The 16,279-nt window shown below is 44.2% G+C and overlaps 1 protein-coding gene across 1 annotated transcript in view; it reads left to right on the forward strand.

Annotated features, from left to right (window-relative positions):
- The window catches only part of LOC145407797 (DNA helicase MCM8-like), a 258,985-nt gene extending 244,427 nt beyond the window's left edge, over positions 1-14,558 (forward strand). The window contains exons 8-9 of the mRNA XM_080278660.1: positions 12,536-12,764; positions 13,450-14,558. Coding sequence (XP_080134786.1) covers positions 12,536-12,764; positions 13,450-14,558 — 1,338 coding nt within the window. The remainder of the gene's footprint in view (positions 1-12,535; positions 12,765-13,449) is intronic.
- The last annotated feature ends 1,721 nt before the right edge of the window (positions 14,559-16,279 follow it).

A 16,279-nucleotide genomic window follows, 5' to 3' on the forward strand; every position in this document is an offset into this window, starting at 1 on the left:
GCTTAAAAAGGGGAAACAATAATAAAGTCTCAATCTAACATCAGTGACAATAAGGGGAAACAAAATTACACAATTAAAAATATTTAAACTTAGTTTACTTAACAGTAACTTAAAGTACAAAGTGAACAAAATCAAATATTTTTTAACAGGATTAGCAAACTAAGAGTTGCAGAAATTTTCCAAAGTTCCAAACATCAACCCATCCATCCATCATCCAATCCTATGCCGCCCTATGAGGAGCGTAGGAATCTGGGGCTTGGCAAGTTGGTCCTGACATTTAAGATGAGAGTGACCAGCTTCACTCATCCCTGAGTGGCATTACGTGAGCAGTAAACCCCAGCCACCCCTTGGATATAAACCTACACAGGCTCATCCGATTGGAGCTCTTTAATTACGCACTAAACCACCAGGCGCCATAATTTGGTTATATGGTTACCACGCAGCATAGTAAATGGCTTCCTGGTATACAGGAAACCATCTGGATTGTCACTCAGTGTAGAGTCAACCATACACAGAAGGAAGAGGAAAGAGTGAAGGAAAGAAAGACAGAAGAGGGAGTGTAAAGTCACCCGTAGGCAGAAGGAAGAGGAAAGAATGAAGGAAAGACAGCAGAGGAAGGAAGGAAGAGAGGAAAGGACAGACACCCAATGCAGCACTACATCAGGTGAATAGATGGTATACAAGAACACTGAAACTAGCCACTGGGTTACTAAAACCATTCGTGGGAGCAACAAAGACTGGCATAATAATAAAGATGTAGACCCATGATACATAAAAAAAGTGGATGACATTAACAGGAATAGACTAGTGACTCAAAATTAGTTCTTATAAAGTAAATAATAGCAATATCAATATGTACAGCCTAATCAGTAGGTCATTTGCTGACACTGTTAATAAACAATAACTCATGTGTGGCAGATATACAGTTATATACAGAAGGTCCCACAGTAGAGCACACAACCTCCCCAGTCCACTCTTCAGTTGCTAATTGCTTGGTAACTTCCCCCCCCCCCCTCCCATAGAGGGGACCGTGCCCTATATTAGTCCAGTCAGTGGGGATTGGCTGTGATGGTGAATAATTGTCCATGGTGAGTCGTTTGAACTTCAATCTACTGTAGCACTGTGTTGAATATTATTTTTGTGGCTGTGTCATTGAATAGTTTGTCAAAGTTAATCTCGATTGGGTGGTACTGTCAAAGAAGAGAGAGAGTGGCCATGTGCAGTTTGCCACAAGGCCGTGTAAAGTAATTCCATCTTGTGCAGTGTTCGTGATAAGTGGGTGCATAATGGATGTAGTGGTATCAGAGGTAGACTGTGAGATAATGCTGATTTTATGTGTGCGGTTTGCCGGGGAGAGCAGGTGGAGATTGTCAGGCGTGAAAGGACTGAACTTGCTGATGAGTCTCTTGAGTGTGTGGAAGAGTTTTGTTATTTGGGAGACATGTTATGTGCTGGAGGTGGGGGAGGAGCTAGCTCAGTGGCTAGGGTGAGAAGTGGTTGGAAGAAGTTCAGGGAGCTGTTGCCTCTCCTAACATTGAGAGGGCTGCCCCTGCATGTTAAGGGATTTTTGTATGCAGCATGTGTTAGGAGTGTAATCCTGTATTGTAGCGAGACCTGGGCAGTAAAGGAACAGGATATTCGCAGGCTCAAATGTACAGAAATGACAATGATTAGGTGGATGTGCAAGGCGTGGGGGGGGTTAGGTTTACGATGGAAGAGTTGAGAGATAGGATGGGACTGGAGTGTATTGGTGTTGTGGTGAGGATGTATAGATTGAGGTGGTTTGGGCATGTGGAGGGGATGGGGGATGATAATTGGGTGTAGAAAGTGAGAAGCATTAATACTGGGAGTGGGGTTGCGAGGGGATAGTCCTGAAAAGACCTAGGATGAGGCCATTAAGTTTGACCTCAGGGTTAAGGGGCTGAACAGGGAGGCTGCCATAGATCGAACAGCATGGAGAGCTGCTATTAGGTGACCAAGGCCGATGCATGCAAGCATGTTGGAGCCTTCAAAAACGAAAATGTGGTTGCGTTGGGACTGCATATCAGCGCTGGTGGGTTAGGTGTTCATGAGCTCGAGGTCGTTGGCGGTCTCGTCGTTATCAGGTGGTGAGATGTTGGTTCTGATCTGGGGGATGTTCATGTGTGAACTCGTGCGCTTCTTTCATTTCTTCCTAGATGTTGATGGAGAGAGAGAGAAATATGGGGCTCTTCAGTGGTCGGGTCTATGGTCCGGTCGTCAACAGGAGGTGGTAGTGATGTAGCAGGAGCTTCTTGGTCATGGTCATTGGTGTGGTTGGTGTCAACAGGTGATGGAGATGGATGAGGCATCTCCATGTCTGAGGTGGCGGCCAGGTCATTGCTAGGCAGAAGGGGAGAGGGAGGAGCTGGTGGAGAGGTGGTAACAATAGTGACTACCTCCTCTGGGATGTCAGTGAAGGCAATTTGTTGTGCTGGAAGAGTAGAAGGATCAGCTTTGCGAGGGCAGCTCAATCTTCTTGCATGAGGGCGAGTGCAGCCTGAATGCGGACGAAGATCCGAGCCTGCAGGATGGGTCCCTCACCAGTTTCAGTTTGACAGTGGTATGGTCGGCTTGTTGGAGTCTAGTTGGATTCCTCTACGTTGGAACCAGAAGGGCCGATAACACCAGCAGCTTCTGGTCCCTTCATCCCCCTTTTGGTGGAAAACTCAACCCTCTTACCCTCTGCCAGGGATTTATTGACTTTCAGAGAGTTGGGCTTAATGATGGCCGAGCCTTGGACAAAGAAGTCTGGATGATCGTCCTCCATGGTGATGAAGCTGTAGTTGGCTTTGCAGTTGTACCATTTACCTGCCCCCTGAAGATGGTGTCCGGGAAACAGGACTTTGGTGGAAGGGATGATGTCAGTGTCCACTTAGTTCTTGCTATGATAGAGGGGTGGGGAAGAGATGTTGCTGTTGTAGTTGCACGAAGGGATCTGGCTTGATAACAGACAGCCTGGCCATTATGTAAACTCTCAGAAGCATGAAAGGCATAACAGAAACTCATTAACAAGGTTGAAACTAACATGGGCAGACATGAGAAGGTAGCTCTGACGGCAAAAGTAAGGGGTATGGAAGATTCTAGAACTGATGTGCTCATTAGCTTAAACGTCAGAAAGGCTCAGAGCTACGTATCAGTCAATGATAGAAAACTCTTAGTGGTAAATTTCACCTTATGATATAACACGTCGACAAGGGACAGCTAGCCAGGCCAGCTGCTTCCTTACGGTTAGATGTTTATAAAACACTCTTCATTCACAGTAATGCTAAGCATGATGCTCAAAAGACAAGTAAATATTAAATCTTCTGAATAGTACATATGAATATAAGTAATGTTTATCAGCCACATGTAACAATAGATAGACAGATAGATAAATATATATATATATATATATACACAGTATATATGTACAGAAAATCCTCGGTTTTCGCAGCGTGGATGTTCCACCAAAACTGCGCGAAATGTGAAACATTGAATTGTGAAGTTAAGAATCAATGGGAAAAATAGAGGAGTGTTTTGGTGGGACATGTAGGGGAGGGCGGTGATGGTTCGGACAGTGGGATGGTTCGGACAGTGCACTCCCTGAGAAACGTATGGGATCTAGGGCCTTGTGATTTTGTGTGAAAGTGGGAGAGTTTGTTTATTTCGACCACACGGAACCTCCAAGCTAGAAACGCCTCACTTTTTTATGAAGGTCAGATTTTGTGTTTTTTTCATCTCATATGTAATAATTTGAGTGTATATTTCAAGCTCTGCCTTTATGAATATGCCAAGTATCAAACTGGGCATTATCAGGGTGAATCTGTGTTGCATGTAGAACATATTGCTATGAAAAACGAATGTTAAACTCTCGTGTAAAACTTGAGGATACCCGTCAATTAATTACTTAGGTTCGGGATGACTTGGACAGTTGAGGAGGGGGATGGTTTGGACAGTCCGAACTATCCCCCTACTACTACCAAGTCATGACCTTATCAAATGATAACGCTACTTTTGATCATTTATATTTGAACACATAGTGAAACACCATTCTTAATAGTGATCAGGGAATATATATTAATAGTTTTGTTTATTTAACCTATTCCTCTCAGTGTTAAAAGAAGGAAGGGGTAATACAACTTCTATTTCAGTTTTGCAGGCTACACTATGCGTTAAAACTTAAGTTAGTCCGTCTGAAATAATGCCTAGAAAGTAAAAAGTGAAGTCAGTATTCCAGAGAGGGAGAGTGAGAGAGAATGAGAGTGAGAGTGGGAGAGAGTGAGAGAGGGTGAGAGTAAGAGAGTGAGAGTGTGAGACTGAGAGAGAGAAGGCTAATTATGCATAATTTTGTAGCAGAAAGTAAGAGGTTAAATCATTTATTATTAAATCTGGTGAAGGTTATTTCAGATATAAAATATATACATTTTTTAAACGGATATCAGGTAGTTAATTTGGATTCTGAAGTTTAATATTGTACTTTAGAAAAATGAAATATCTTTGAATTAATAAATGTTTGCTTTTATCCAATATAACTCTCATAATTTTAAGAATATGCTAAGTAATACAGATGGCCGAACCATCACCACTGGTAGGGGTGGTTCGGATGATTTAGTCACTTGTGTTTTGTTAACTATAGCTTAATGTTGAAAAGAGCTAAGAATTTCATATTATCAGTCTAAAGAGCCAAATGATGTGACAACATTTTAACATAAACCAGATTACACTCCTGCTTAAACCTGAATTTTTATAAATATATATTTTTTAAATGTCCAAACCATCACCTCCCTCCCCTACCTACCCTATCAGAAAGTGCTATAACACCAAACAGGCCCTACCCAAAATTAAATGAAGAGTATTTACTAGGGCTAAAACATCATAACACAATAAACATGTGCCTGAAAAGACATTAAAGCTGTTATAAAGAGCTGCAACACCAAAAATCCTCACCAGAAATAAAGTGAGGACTGGCTTGAGTGGCAGGTGAAGGTGTGTTGAGGGTAGATGGTCTAGTTACTAGGTGACATGGGCCTCTCTGTGGAAGCCCCATCACCTATGCCGAAGCCCTTGAAGTTGGACTCAGGCTCCAGCACCTCCACTTCCTCTCTGTCCACTTCTCCTTCATCCACCTCTCCTTCATCCACCTCTGCTGGCACATCCAAGTCTTGCAGAATAGCAGCCACATTCTGTCTCATGAAAATATGTGATCCAGGCTCGTCTCTGCTCCTTTATGTTTCTGTTGTAGACGGCCATCACTTGAGACTGCAGATCACTCAAGGTCGAGAGGATGTTGGATGCCTCAGGTATAGTCTTGGTTTATGCATCAAAGGTGGTTGCCATGTTGGTTATGATGGACAGGGTGGTCGCAAGATGGCTGCCAACAAATGAGCATCGGTATGCGTCGTTGGCTGCCGGCTGGGAGCATCGAATTATGGGGAAATACACGAATTGTGAGACAACTCGGAAACTTTCTCTTGCGTGAAAAACGAGATGTCGAAGTAAAATGCATCCAAACACGAGGACTTACTGTATAAGTAATCCCTCCAATATCCGACGTAATAGAGCCATAGGCAGGTCCGGATAGTGGTCCTGTCCGGATATTGGGCCTCAACTTATGGACTTGTACTTATGGACCCTAACTCAGAGAAACACCTATACAACTCCCTCTGGACATGCATTGCACCTATTTAAGACCCAAATCACACCAATAAGGGACATAAAAGACTGAAATAAATGCAAAAGAACCATAAAATGAGGTTTTAAAGGTGAGTTTATACAATATTAAACATTCTGGGTACTTACAAGTCCCTGGCTCCTGGACTGGTTTGAACTGCCAGTTTGCAGTCCACAGTTAATCCTCTGCACTCTAAATGCTAATTTCTTAACACTGCACAAGACTGTAAATTCCTGTGTGTTCTAGTGGCGACGTATTGCAGTTTATTCTCAAAAAACGAGCACCTGTGGCTTGCACTGCTATGAGCATCTTCTCTTGATCGGAGTTAGACTGTGACTGTTGAAGATGGCGGGGTAACAGAGTTGCCAGATTGCAACGGCCACATTACCAATCTCCTCAACTTTCATTACCAAATTCGTAAAGCTAGCATTTATTCTTCACTAATTATATATACAAGTGGAAATACATGTAATCACTCTCCTTATAATTAACACCATGTTGATTATTTTCACGCAATGTAGGGTAGCAGATTAATCAGAGAGAGCAAAGAATCCACCATCTCCATCCTGTGTATCCTCATACATGTGAAAAATCCATTTGGTAATGCATTATTCTGATTCATTACCAAACGAATTTCTCATTACCAAATTGGCCCACACTTGGTAATGAAAAATACCAAATGGCAACCCTGACAGGGGAGGGGGGAGGAAGGAAGGGGTGAAGGGACCATGGTGTAACAGCTGTTCGGCGCCAGGGGGCAATTTCAAATTATGGGTGGGAAAAAAGTCAGATTTTTTTCAAATTTTTTGCGGTTTTTGGCCCATTTTGGGAATATTGGATCCCAGGACAATTATGTCCGGTTAGTGGGGATGTTTGGATATTGGGCGTTTGGATATTAGAGGGATTACTATATATATATACGTACACATACACGAGGTGCTACCCAAAAGTTCCGGTAATTTGATTATTGTAGGAAAATAAGTTATTTTACCTCCTAGTTCTCACTGTCGCCTTCGAAGTTGTCCTCATGGGCATGTATACAGTGGTCCCAGCATTTTTCCACGAGTCCATGCAACCCTGGAAGGATTCAGGCGTGATGGTCTTGAGCACCTCTTGCGAGATTGTCTGGATCACCTCAATCGAGTCAAATCAACGCCCTTTCAGTCGTAATTTCAGCTTGGAAAATAGAAAAAAGTCACAGGGGGCAAGGTCAGGCGAATAGGATGGGTGGGGAATGACTACCATGTTAGTGGAAGCCTGGAACTACCAGACAACAATTGATGTGTGGCCAGGGACGTCGTCGTGATGCAGGACCCAGTCCTTGTTCTTCCACTGTTCTGGACGTCTGTGGCGGATGTTCTCCCTCAGATGCTGCAAAACTTCACAGTAAAACTTTCCGCCGACAGATTGACTGGGTGGGACAAATTCCTTGTGAAAAAACCCATTGGGTGTTGAAGAAAATGATCAACACTGATGACATTTCTTCGAACTTGACGCACTTTTTTCAGCCTCGGTGAATTGGGAGAATTCCATTGCGATGACAGCTGCTTTGTCTCCGGGTCATAACCATAAACCCATGATTCATCACCAGTTATAACCTTGGAGATGAAGGTGGCATCATCTCTGACCTGAGTCTTGAACTCCTTGCAAACTGCAACGCGATGTGCCTTCTGCTCATCACTCAGCAGTCGTGGCACAAATTTTGGAGCGATGCGTCTCATGCCCAACACGTCCAACAAAATGCGTTGCATGCTCCCTTATGACAGTCCAACAGTATCACAAACATCATGGATAGTTCGTCTATGATCTGCAAGGATTGCCTGATGAACATTTCTGACGTTTTCTGGTGATGCTGCCGTTGATAGTCGTCCAGAACGATCATCGTCTTCGACGGATGTTCATCCTTCCTTGAATCGCTTGTACCAGAGAAATGTTTTGCTTTTGGACGTGGCATTGTCACCAAAGGCTTGCTGAAGCAACCGGTGAGTTTCTGCAGCTGTCTTGTTGATCTTGAAGCAGATCTTGATGCACGTTCTTTGTTCCCTGAGGTCCACTATTGCAAAACCGCCAAACCACCTAGACACCACGTTACAATAGTAAGCATAGCACAACAACATGTCTGCACACAGACAAGACCGGGGCAACACTGATGCACAAGGGGTGCTGCTGACTCCTCCTAGTGGCAAAAGGCAAAATTACAAATGGTTGGCTCCCTCTGTTCAAATTACTGGAACTTTTGGGTAACACCTTGTATATACTGTGTGTCTATCTATCTATCTATTGCCAGACGCCTCAATCCTGTTCAGGATGGCCACAAACAAATCGCCTCCACGTCGCCCTGTCCCCCGCCATTTCACTGCCTCGCCCCCAACTCACACCCCCCTCTCTCATATACCTCTCCACCCCATCCCTCCATCTCATCCTCGGCCTCCCCCTCCCTCTTCCCCCCTCCACCTCACTCACATACACTCTCTTCGTCTCTCCACTTCCGTGACGGGAGTGAGCAAAATGTTGAGTCCCAGTATTTACTCAACATTAAATTTCTGCCAACATAGAGACTGAATGAGTCAAGATACCTACTAGGCATAATTTACAGTCTGAACAAACTATGTATTAAGAACCTAACTTGCACTAAATGTAGCAGAAATTAGGTAATATAGGACCACTGAAATGGCGGGTTGCCATCATATTCCATCAGTGATATTTTAATTTCTGTTTATGATAAATATAAACAATTCACGCTGTGTTATATATATATGTATTCTGTTTGTATTACAGTATTTATATTATGGTATATGATATTACTATGATTCACAGTTTCACACAACAGTGTAGATATTTAACAAAGAAAAATATGCTTTTCAAACAAAGCAAGGACTGTGTTTGTCCCAGTGGTGGTGACATCTACCGGAATGCTAGGCTTTTCAGAAGCACCCCATTAAGGCGCTCCAGTCGGATTGAGTCAGTGCAGGTTTATATCCAAGGGATGGTTGAGGTTTATTGCGCACATAATGCCACTCAGGGATGAGTGAGGCTGGTCACTCTCATCTGAAATGTCAGGACCAACTTGCCTAGCCCGGGGCTCCTATGCCCCTCATGGGGCAACACAGGTTTAGATGATGGATATATATATATATATATATATATATATATGTTTATTTTTATATATATATATATATATATATTTTTATATATAAATACAGTTTATATATATATATATATATATATATATATATATATATATATACAGTAATCCCTCTAATATCCGGACGCCAAATAACCGAACATCCCCACACCCCGAACCTTATCGTCCTGGGATCAAACATTCCCAAAATGGTCCGAAAATAAAAAAAATTGGAAAAAAAAATCGATTTTGTGCCGTCCGTAATTTGAACTTGCCGCGCGCCGCGTGAGAGCATTGTTTTGGTTCGTCATTCCTCCGACGTCCGATAGAGCGCCGCTGCATCCTCCCCACTTCCCGCCTGTCTCTCACCGCGACAAGACCTACGCTCTTCGTCATGGCTGCCCACGTGCTCGCTGTTGTGGTGGTGCCGTACTTGCTGCAAGGCCTCCTGCTGCTCTCTGCCCTACTCTTAGTGTGTGTGATGATGGCCCCGCCTCCTGAGAAAAGGAAGAGAGTGGTGTTGACTCTGGAGAAGAAACGGGAGATATTGGAGAAGGTTGATGCGGGTTGGTCTTCCTCTCGCATTCTCCGCGAGTTCAACCTGGCCCGGTCGACTTTGTTTGATATCAAGCGTTCCCGAGACAAGCTCATGCAGTACACGGCTGACTTCTCGTCGAGAAGCAAACGCAACGTGGAGAGGAAGGTTATGTTTACTCCCAAGTATGCAGAGATCGACCACTCCACGTTGATTTGGTATCGACAGCAACGTGCAGCTGGTGTGATGGTACGTGGAACGGAGCTGAAGGCTGCTGCTGAGAAGTTTGCAAGGCTTCACGACGCCCTAGACTTCAAGGCATCCGAGGGTTGGCTCTTCGCTTTCAAGTTGCGACATGGCCTTACTAACCGTAAAGCACATGGCGAAGCATTGTACGCTAACGAGATGGAGTGGACGAGTTTCGGCACAAGGTGAAAGGCTTGATCGACAGGGAGGGCCTCACTCTGGTCAAGTCTATAACGCTGACGAAACTGGCCTATTCTATCGCTCGGTGCCAACGAACACTCTCGCCGATGAGACGGAGAAGCGTGTACCTGGCCGCAAGCTTTCTAAGGAACGGATATCTGCTTTGTGTTGTGCCAATGCTAACGGCATGCACCGGCTTAAGCCCGTTATTGTTGGCCGTGCAAAGCAGCCTCGGTGCCTTCGTGGGGTGATGGATGTCCTTCCTGTCGTATGGTACCATTCTTTGAAAGCATGGTTCACAGCTGTGATTTTCAAAGACTGGTTTCACCATCACTTCAAGGAGGTCATACATTACCAGACGAAGACACTGGGAATTCCTCGCGACCAGGTAAAGGCTCTCCTTCTCCTCGACAATGCACCTGCCGACCCGTGCGACAAGGACTTGGTTGCTGAGAATGGCCGTATTAGGTGCATGTTTCTGCCACCTAATACGACTGCTCTCATTCAACCAATGGACCAAGGAGTGATCGTGGCAACAAAGCGCCTGTACCGTCGGAAGTTCCTGGACGAGGTGATGGTGGTTCTCGAGGACGAGGACGAGCGCAGGGAAGGACGTGACACTCGAGGCAAGCGGACTTTGGAAAACCTTCGCCGCTACAACATCAAGTCTGCGCTGTACAACTGGGCTAGTGCATGGAAGGAAGTCCCTGTGAAAACTCTTGAAAATGGTTGGTCTCGTCTGCTTCTCGGAACAGATGTGGAGTACGATTTCCTAGGGTTTGACGTGGATGACTTCCATGCACGGCTACGTACGCACGGCGACGATGTTGATGTGGACGATGTTCGTGAGTGGTTGGACGACGACGGGGCGATCCTGGGTATCAGACGTTGTCTGATATCGAGATCGCGTCTTCGGTTGCTGGTGTCAGTCCCGAACTTGAAGATTCCGACGACGAAGGCGATGATGATGCAGACTCCGCCCAGCAGGACACTACTCCAGCCATCCCCAAGCTGAGCGCACTCCGGGAACATCTAGAGTTCGTCCTAGACTACCTGGAACACCCGGACTGCGACAGGGAGATGGGGCCCTTGGGACTCGTGGAGGAAGTGCGTGCTTTCCGGCAGCGCATCATCAATCGCCAGAATCGTCGGTCCTTGCGTCAGTCAACGATTGACAGTTTTTTCAGGCCCGTGACCCCGCTGTGCCAAGCCCTGTTCCACTCCATTGCCTCCCCAAGACAGGCCCTCATGCTCCGAGCCACAGCCCAGCACATCAGCTACAGTGGAGTCACCGCTCGACGTGAGTTTGCGGCTGTCTTCAGAGTCTTCTGTAGTCGGTACGCCATCACCACTACCCACCGATGCACCCCTTGGACGCCTGCCAGTGATACTCGGGCTCTGACAGTGAATAAACAGCAAGAACTTCTCCACTAGACCACACGGGAATTTTGAGTGTTGTGCAGTGAAAAAACGGTGTGTTGTGTTAAGGTTTTCAAGTTGGGAGAAAAGACTAAGTAGAAAAGAAATTCTAACGTAACTAACCTTCTTTTTGTTTTGGCTTTGGAAACTTAAAAACTTGGGAAAAGTTAATGTGCAACACTTAAATTTAATGGAACATTATTTGGACTAAAGTGAACACTTTGAAAAGAACGGACTTCTGTGTGTTAGTGACTAAGTTCAGTGCAAGACTTCAGGAAGAGTGTAGTGCAAGTGCTTCAGGAAATCGTTCTTACTGTCAGAGTCCGAGAGGAGGCGGTTATTCATCGAGGTGGCCAGGGACTTGCTGTAAGTGGCCAAAATGTTTCATGTTGTACTATTTTCCATACTATATTTACCAGAATGTTTCATATTGTATTTTTTCCCATACTATACTTACCAGAAAGTGTCATACTGTACTTCTTTCCATACTAAACTTACCTCATGCATGTGCAGTAGGAATATGTTTTTCAGAGTTCGGTTAGGTTCGGTTAGGTTAGGTTCGGTTAGAGTCCATAAGTACCAGAATGTTTATTAATGTATGAACATACTTCTAAACCCACATTTTATGTGTCTATTGCATTTATTTCAGTCATTTATGTGCCTTATTGGTGTGATTTGGGTGTTAAATAGGTGCTATGCATGTCCGGAGGGAGTTGTATAGGTGTTTCTCTGTGTTAGGGTCCGTAAGTACAAGTCCATAAGCTGGGGCCCAATATCCGGACAAAACCAATATCCGAACCTACCGATGGCTCTATTGATCCGGATATTGGAGTGATTACTGTATATATACAGTGTGAGTTTTACGCCAGGTCCCCCATCTTTGGATAAGGGCTAAGGCGTTGCCCCTATATATATATATATATATATATATATATATATATATATATATATATATATATATGTAATATAAAATTAATTAAATGTATATTCACAGCTTCACAGTGGTCCCTTCGTTGTCGAAGGAAGGTTGGGTCAGAGAATCCAGCAGGCTGAATAATCAAGGGTACTGTACATACACACAAACACCCTCCCTCTTAACAGTATGTATGCATTCACTTTTCACATTCTTACTCATTAATTCCCACACATGCTGTTACTCAGTCCTTCATTAACTCTCACTGATTTACGTTCACTACCATACCATCACTTATTTTCCTAAGCCACTGCCACTTTTTCCCTTCTCATTGTCACCCATTCTCTTACACTCATTAGTAGAGGTAAATAAAAAAAGCATGTGTGAGAGAGGTCAGTTGGTGATTCTGTTAATCCAGAGGTATGAATCTTTTAAATCTGTCAACAGGAGATCCAGGCACAGCCCAATCTGTTCAAGCTTTTAGTTGGGTCCCTGTGTCCATCAATCTATGGGCATGAGATGGTTAAAGCTGGGCTGATTCTGTGCCTGTTTGGTGGATGCACAAAGAGCGGAGGAGGGATATCTGTCCGTGGGGATCCCCATATTCTGGTGGTTGGTGACCCAGGCCTTGGAAAGAGTCAGATGCTTCAGGCCTGTGCAAATGTTGCACCTAGAGGTCAGTATTCTAACCTAACCTAGTTTAACCTTAACTTACATTTTTTGACATAACCGATCAGATTAACTTAGTCAAAACTAATGTAACTTAAGACTGTTGTAATTTGATCCAATTTAATGTATTATACAGTAATCCACCATTAAATACACAGCTTCCTCATTGCCAGTGTGCCATCTCTCCATAGTGGCATAACTAGGTGTATAGTTAAAGATGGATCACGTCAGGGGAAAAGGGTAATTGGAGAATTTGATAATATTTTATTACTCTTTCCACCTCAGGTGGGTCTACAATGAGTGACAAGTCAGATGGTTTTCTATAATCCAGAAACCGTTTACAATGCTGGATGGTAACCCTATAACCAAATAACTGGGTGATGTGGAACCCTCTATGGTGTCCCTGTTAACTGGATAGAGACATAGATGCAGTGTCAATCCAGGAACCAAACCTCCAAACTCTTCCACACTGCTAAGGTGAGGCACTGTCCACCGCAAAGGAACATTGATTCACTGCATGGGATGGCCCTACAGGGGTGGTTGTTTGTCTGTGGTTGATGGTCTGCTTGACTAGTCAGACTGGGGTTACTCAGCAGGAACAGCTTAAGTTTGGAGGGGCAGTGACTGCATCACAGTCTTGTTAGGTGTTGTATGATGGAGTTACATTCATTTTTTTTCTTGTTTCTTTTCAGGTGTTTATGTTTGTGGCAACACTACTACTACCTCTGGCCTTACTGTTACCCTCTGTCGTGAGGGTAGTTCAGGAGACTATGCTCTAGAGGGTGGCGCTCTTGTACTTTCGGATCAAGGGGCCTGTTGTATAGATGAGTTTGATAAGATGAGTAGCCAGCATCAGGCACTATTGGAAGCCATGGAACAGCAGTGTATCAGCATAGCAAAAGCTGGGATTGTCTGCTCCCTTCCTGCTCGTACATCCATCATAGCTGCAGCAAACCCAGCTGGAGGACATTATAACAAAGCTAAAACCGTGGCTGAAAACTTGAAAATGAAAGCACCGCTCCTGACACGTTTTGACCTCGTCTTCATACTTCTGGACAAACCTGATGAGGAGCTGGATTGCCTTCTTTCAGAACATGTGATGGCTCTCCACAGTGGTGCTGGAAATAGAGCTGTTAACACCTCACTAACCAAGATCAGGAAAGAGGATTTCAACCGCTCATTCACTAGCTTGGATGGAGAGAGACCACTGAGTGAACGTCTGAAGTTACGTGGGGATGAAGTGCTGGATCCCCTTCCCCACCAGCTGCTGCGTAAATACATCTGTTATGCCAGGAAGTACGTAAGTCCTACTTTGAGCACTGCTGCAGCCAGGGTACTTCAGCATTTTTACTTGGAACTTCGGCAACGTCACCAGAACACTAACGCTGCGCCTATTACAACTCGGCAGCTCCAGTCCCTTATAAGGCTTACCGAGGCCCGGGCTCGATGTGAATTGCGTGAGGAGGCTAGTGAGAGTGATGCAAGGGATGTCGTGGAAATCATGCGTGCTTCCATGACTGACACTTTCTCTGATGAATTTGGTCTAATTGATTTCCAAAAGTCTCAGCACGGTTCTGGTACCAGCAATAAGGCTCAGATGAAGAAGTTTGTGTCAGCTCTCCAACGTTTATCAGAAAATTGCTACAAGTCGACATTCAGCGTGGACGAAATGAGACAGTTGGCCCGGCAGATTAATGTTCAGGTCCGCGACTTTGGAGACTTCCTGGCCAGCCTCAACCACCAAGGCTACCTACTCAAGAAAGGGCCCAAGGTGTACCAGCTTCTCACAGCAGACTGTTGATCCCTTGATAACATGTTGACTGATTGGATATTTATTAGATAAAATTGCTTGTGACCAAAAGAAAATGCCAGACTGCAACCATAGCATCAAAAGTGTTTAACAAGGTACTTTTTAATTGACTGGTTGCTTGTTAATCTTTCAGTTGAATGAAAATGTTTAGTTTTGACAAATTAAATGCCTGAGTGTATCCAACCACTGACATTGTTCATCCAGAGTGACCATGTACAATGGCCTTTTGACATTTTTGTCATACTTGCCTCAGAATAGGCTCCAGCAGGTAGGTGGTGGCAACTATCATCCACTCACTTGATGTAGTGCTGCCTACTTATTCCTTCACCTTTATCATTCTTTTTCTATGTCTGCTTTCCCTTCTTCCAATTTCTCCTATCTTTCCTGCCACTTTTTATTACTCTTCTTTCCTTTTCAGGTGGCTTTCCATTGAGTGATAAGCCTAATGGTTTCCTATAAGCCAGGAAACCATTTATAGTGCTGGTTGGTAACCATATAACCAACCCATACATGTTCCCTACATGTCAAAAGTGGGTTGGTGGAGGGTTAGTGCCTCTCCCGATAAAACAACCAACTCAGAGGCTATCAGCCACCCCCTGTGGGATTATTGTGTCTGGTTGTAGGTAGATAGATACATAGGTACCAACTTGAAGGCTGCATATGTTTTGTAAAGATTATTGCTATTTGTGGGAACTCGCTCACAAACTTTTCTTTAAAAAAATAAAGTATCAGCTAGTCCCATATAACCAGAGGTTAAGCTATGGTTCAGATAGTTTTCTTTACACATTTATAAAAGCATAAATATTAATTGTGAGTATTTCAGTATCCTAACAGTAGTTTCCCAGCACTCCATAACTCAGCAGTTATCATGCCACCATCAACGATACTAAATCACTGTCTTGAACCAGGACAAATGACTACTTCGCCTGCTAATTCAGCCATCACCCTCCTTGCGTCAGACACCAGAAGTCTCAAACACACCCTGAAGTTTCCCTCTTTTTACCGCTCATTTTCACTGCAAAGGCATCCTAAATTTCTAAGACTTATTTTAAATACACACTTGTGCAGTGCATCCCTGAGTTTGAGGCCTGGGAGGGCTAGGTTTACGATGGAAGAGTTGAGAGGTAGGATGGTACTGGAGTGTATTGATGTTGTGATGAGGAGCGGTACATTGAGGTGGTTTGGGCATGTGCAGAGGATGGGGGATGATAATTTGGTGCAGAAAGTGAGAAGTGTTAATGTTAGGGGTAGAGTTGTATGAGGTAGACCGAAAAAGACCTGGGATGAGGCCATTGACTGCAACCTCAGGGATAAGGAACTGAATAGGGACGTTGCCAGAGATCGAGCAACATGGAGAGCCGCCATCAGGTGACCAAGGCCAACTCGTGCAAGCATGTTGGAGCCTTCATGAACAAATGAACGAATGAACTTGATTTGATAAATACGATTATATATGAGTGTGTTGTCCAGATAATTGGCTGGAGAGTGTATTTGTAAAGTTTACAAGGGGAAGAGTGATGCCTTGGAAAGAGGAAATCATAGAGGCTTTTGGACCAGGTAATGAAAGTAGTGTTGAGAGATGTAGAAGGTTTGATCAGAGAAAGAGTGATATTGATGAGATGCAGTTTAGATTTATGCCAGGCAAAGGGACCATTGATGCCATATTCATTGTTCAACAGTTTCAGGAAAAATATGTAGGAAAAGAAAGGGAA

The sequence above is a fragment of the Coenobita brevimanus genome, chromosome 74, assembly GCF_032717465.1.
Source record: "Coenobita brevimanus isolate Jiangsu-jjx chromosome 74, ASM3271746v2, whole genome shotgun sequence".
NCBI lineage: Eukaryota > Metazoa > Arthropoda > Malacostraca > Decapoda > Coenobitidae > Coenobita > Coenobita brevimanus.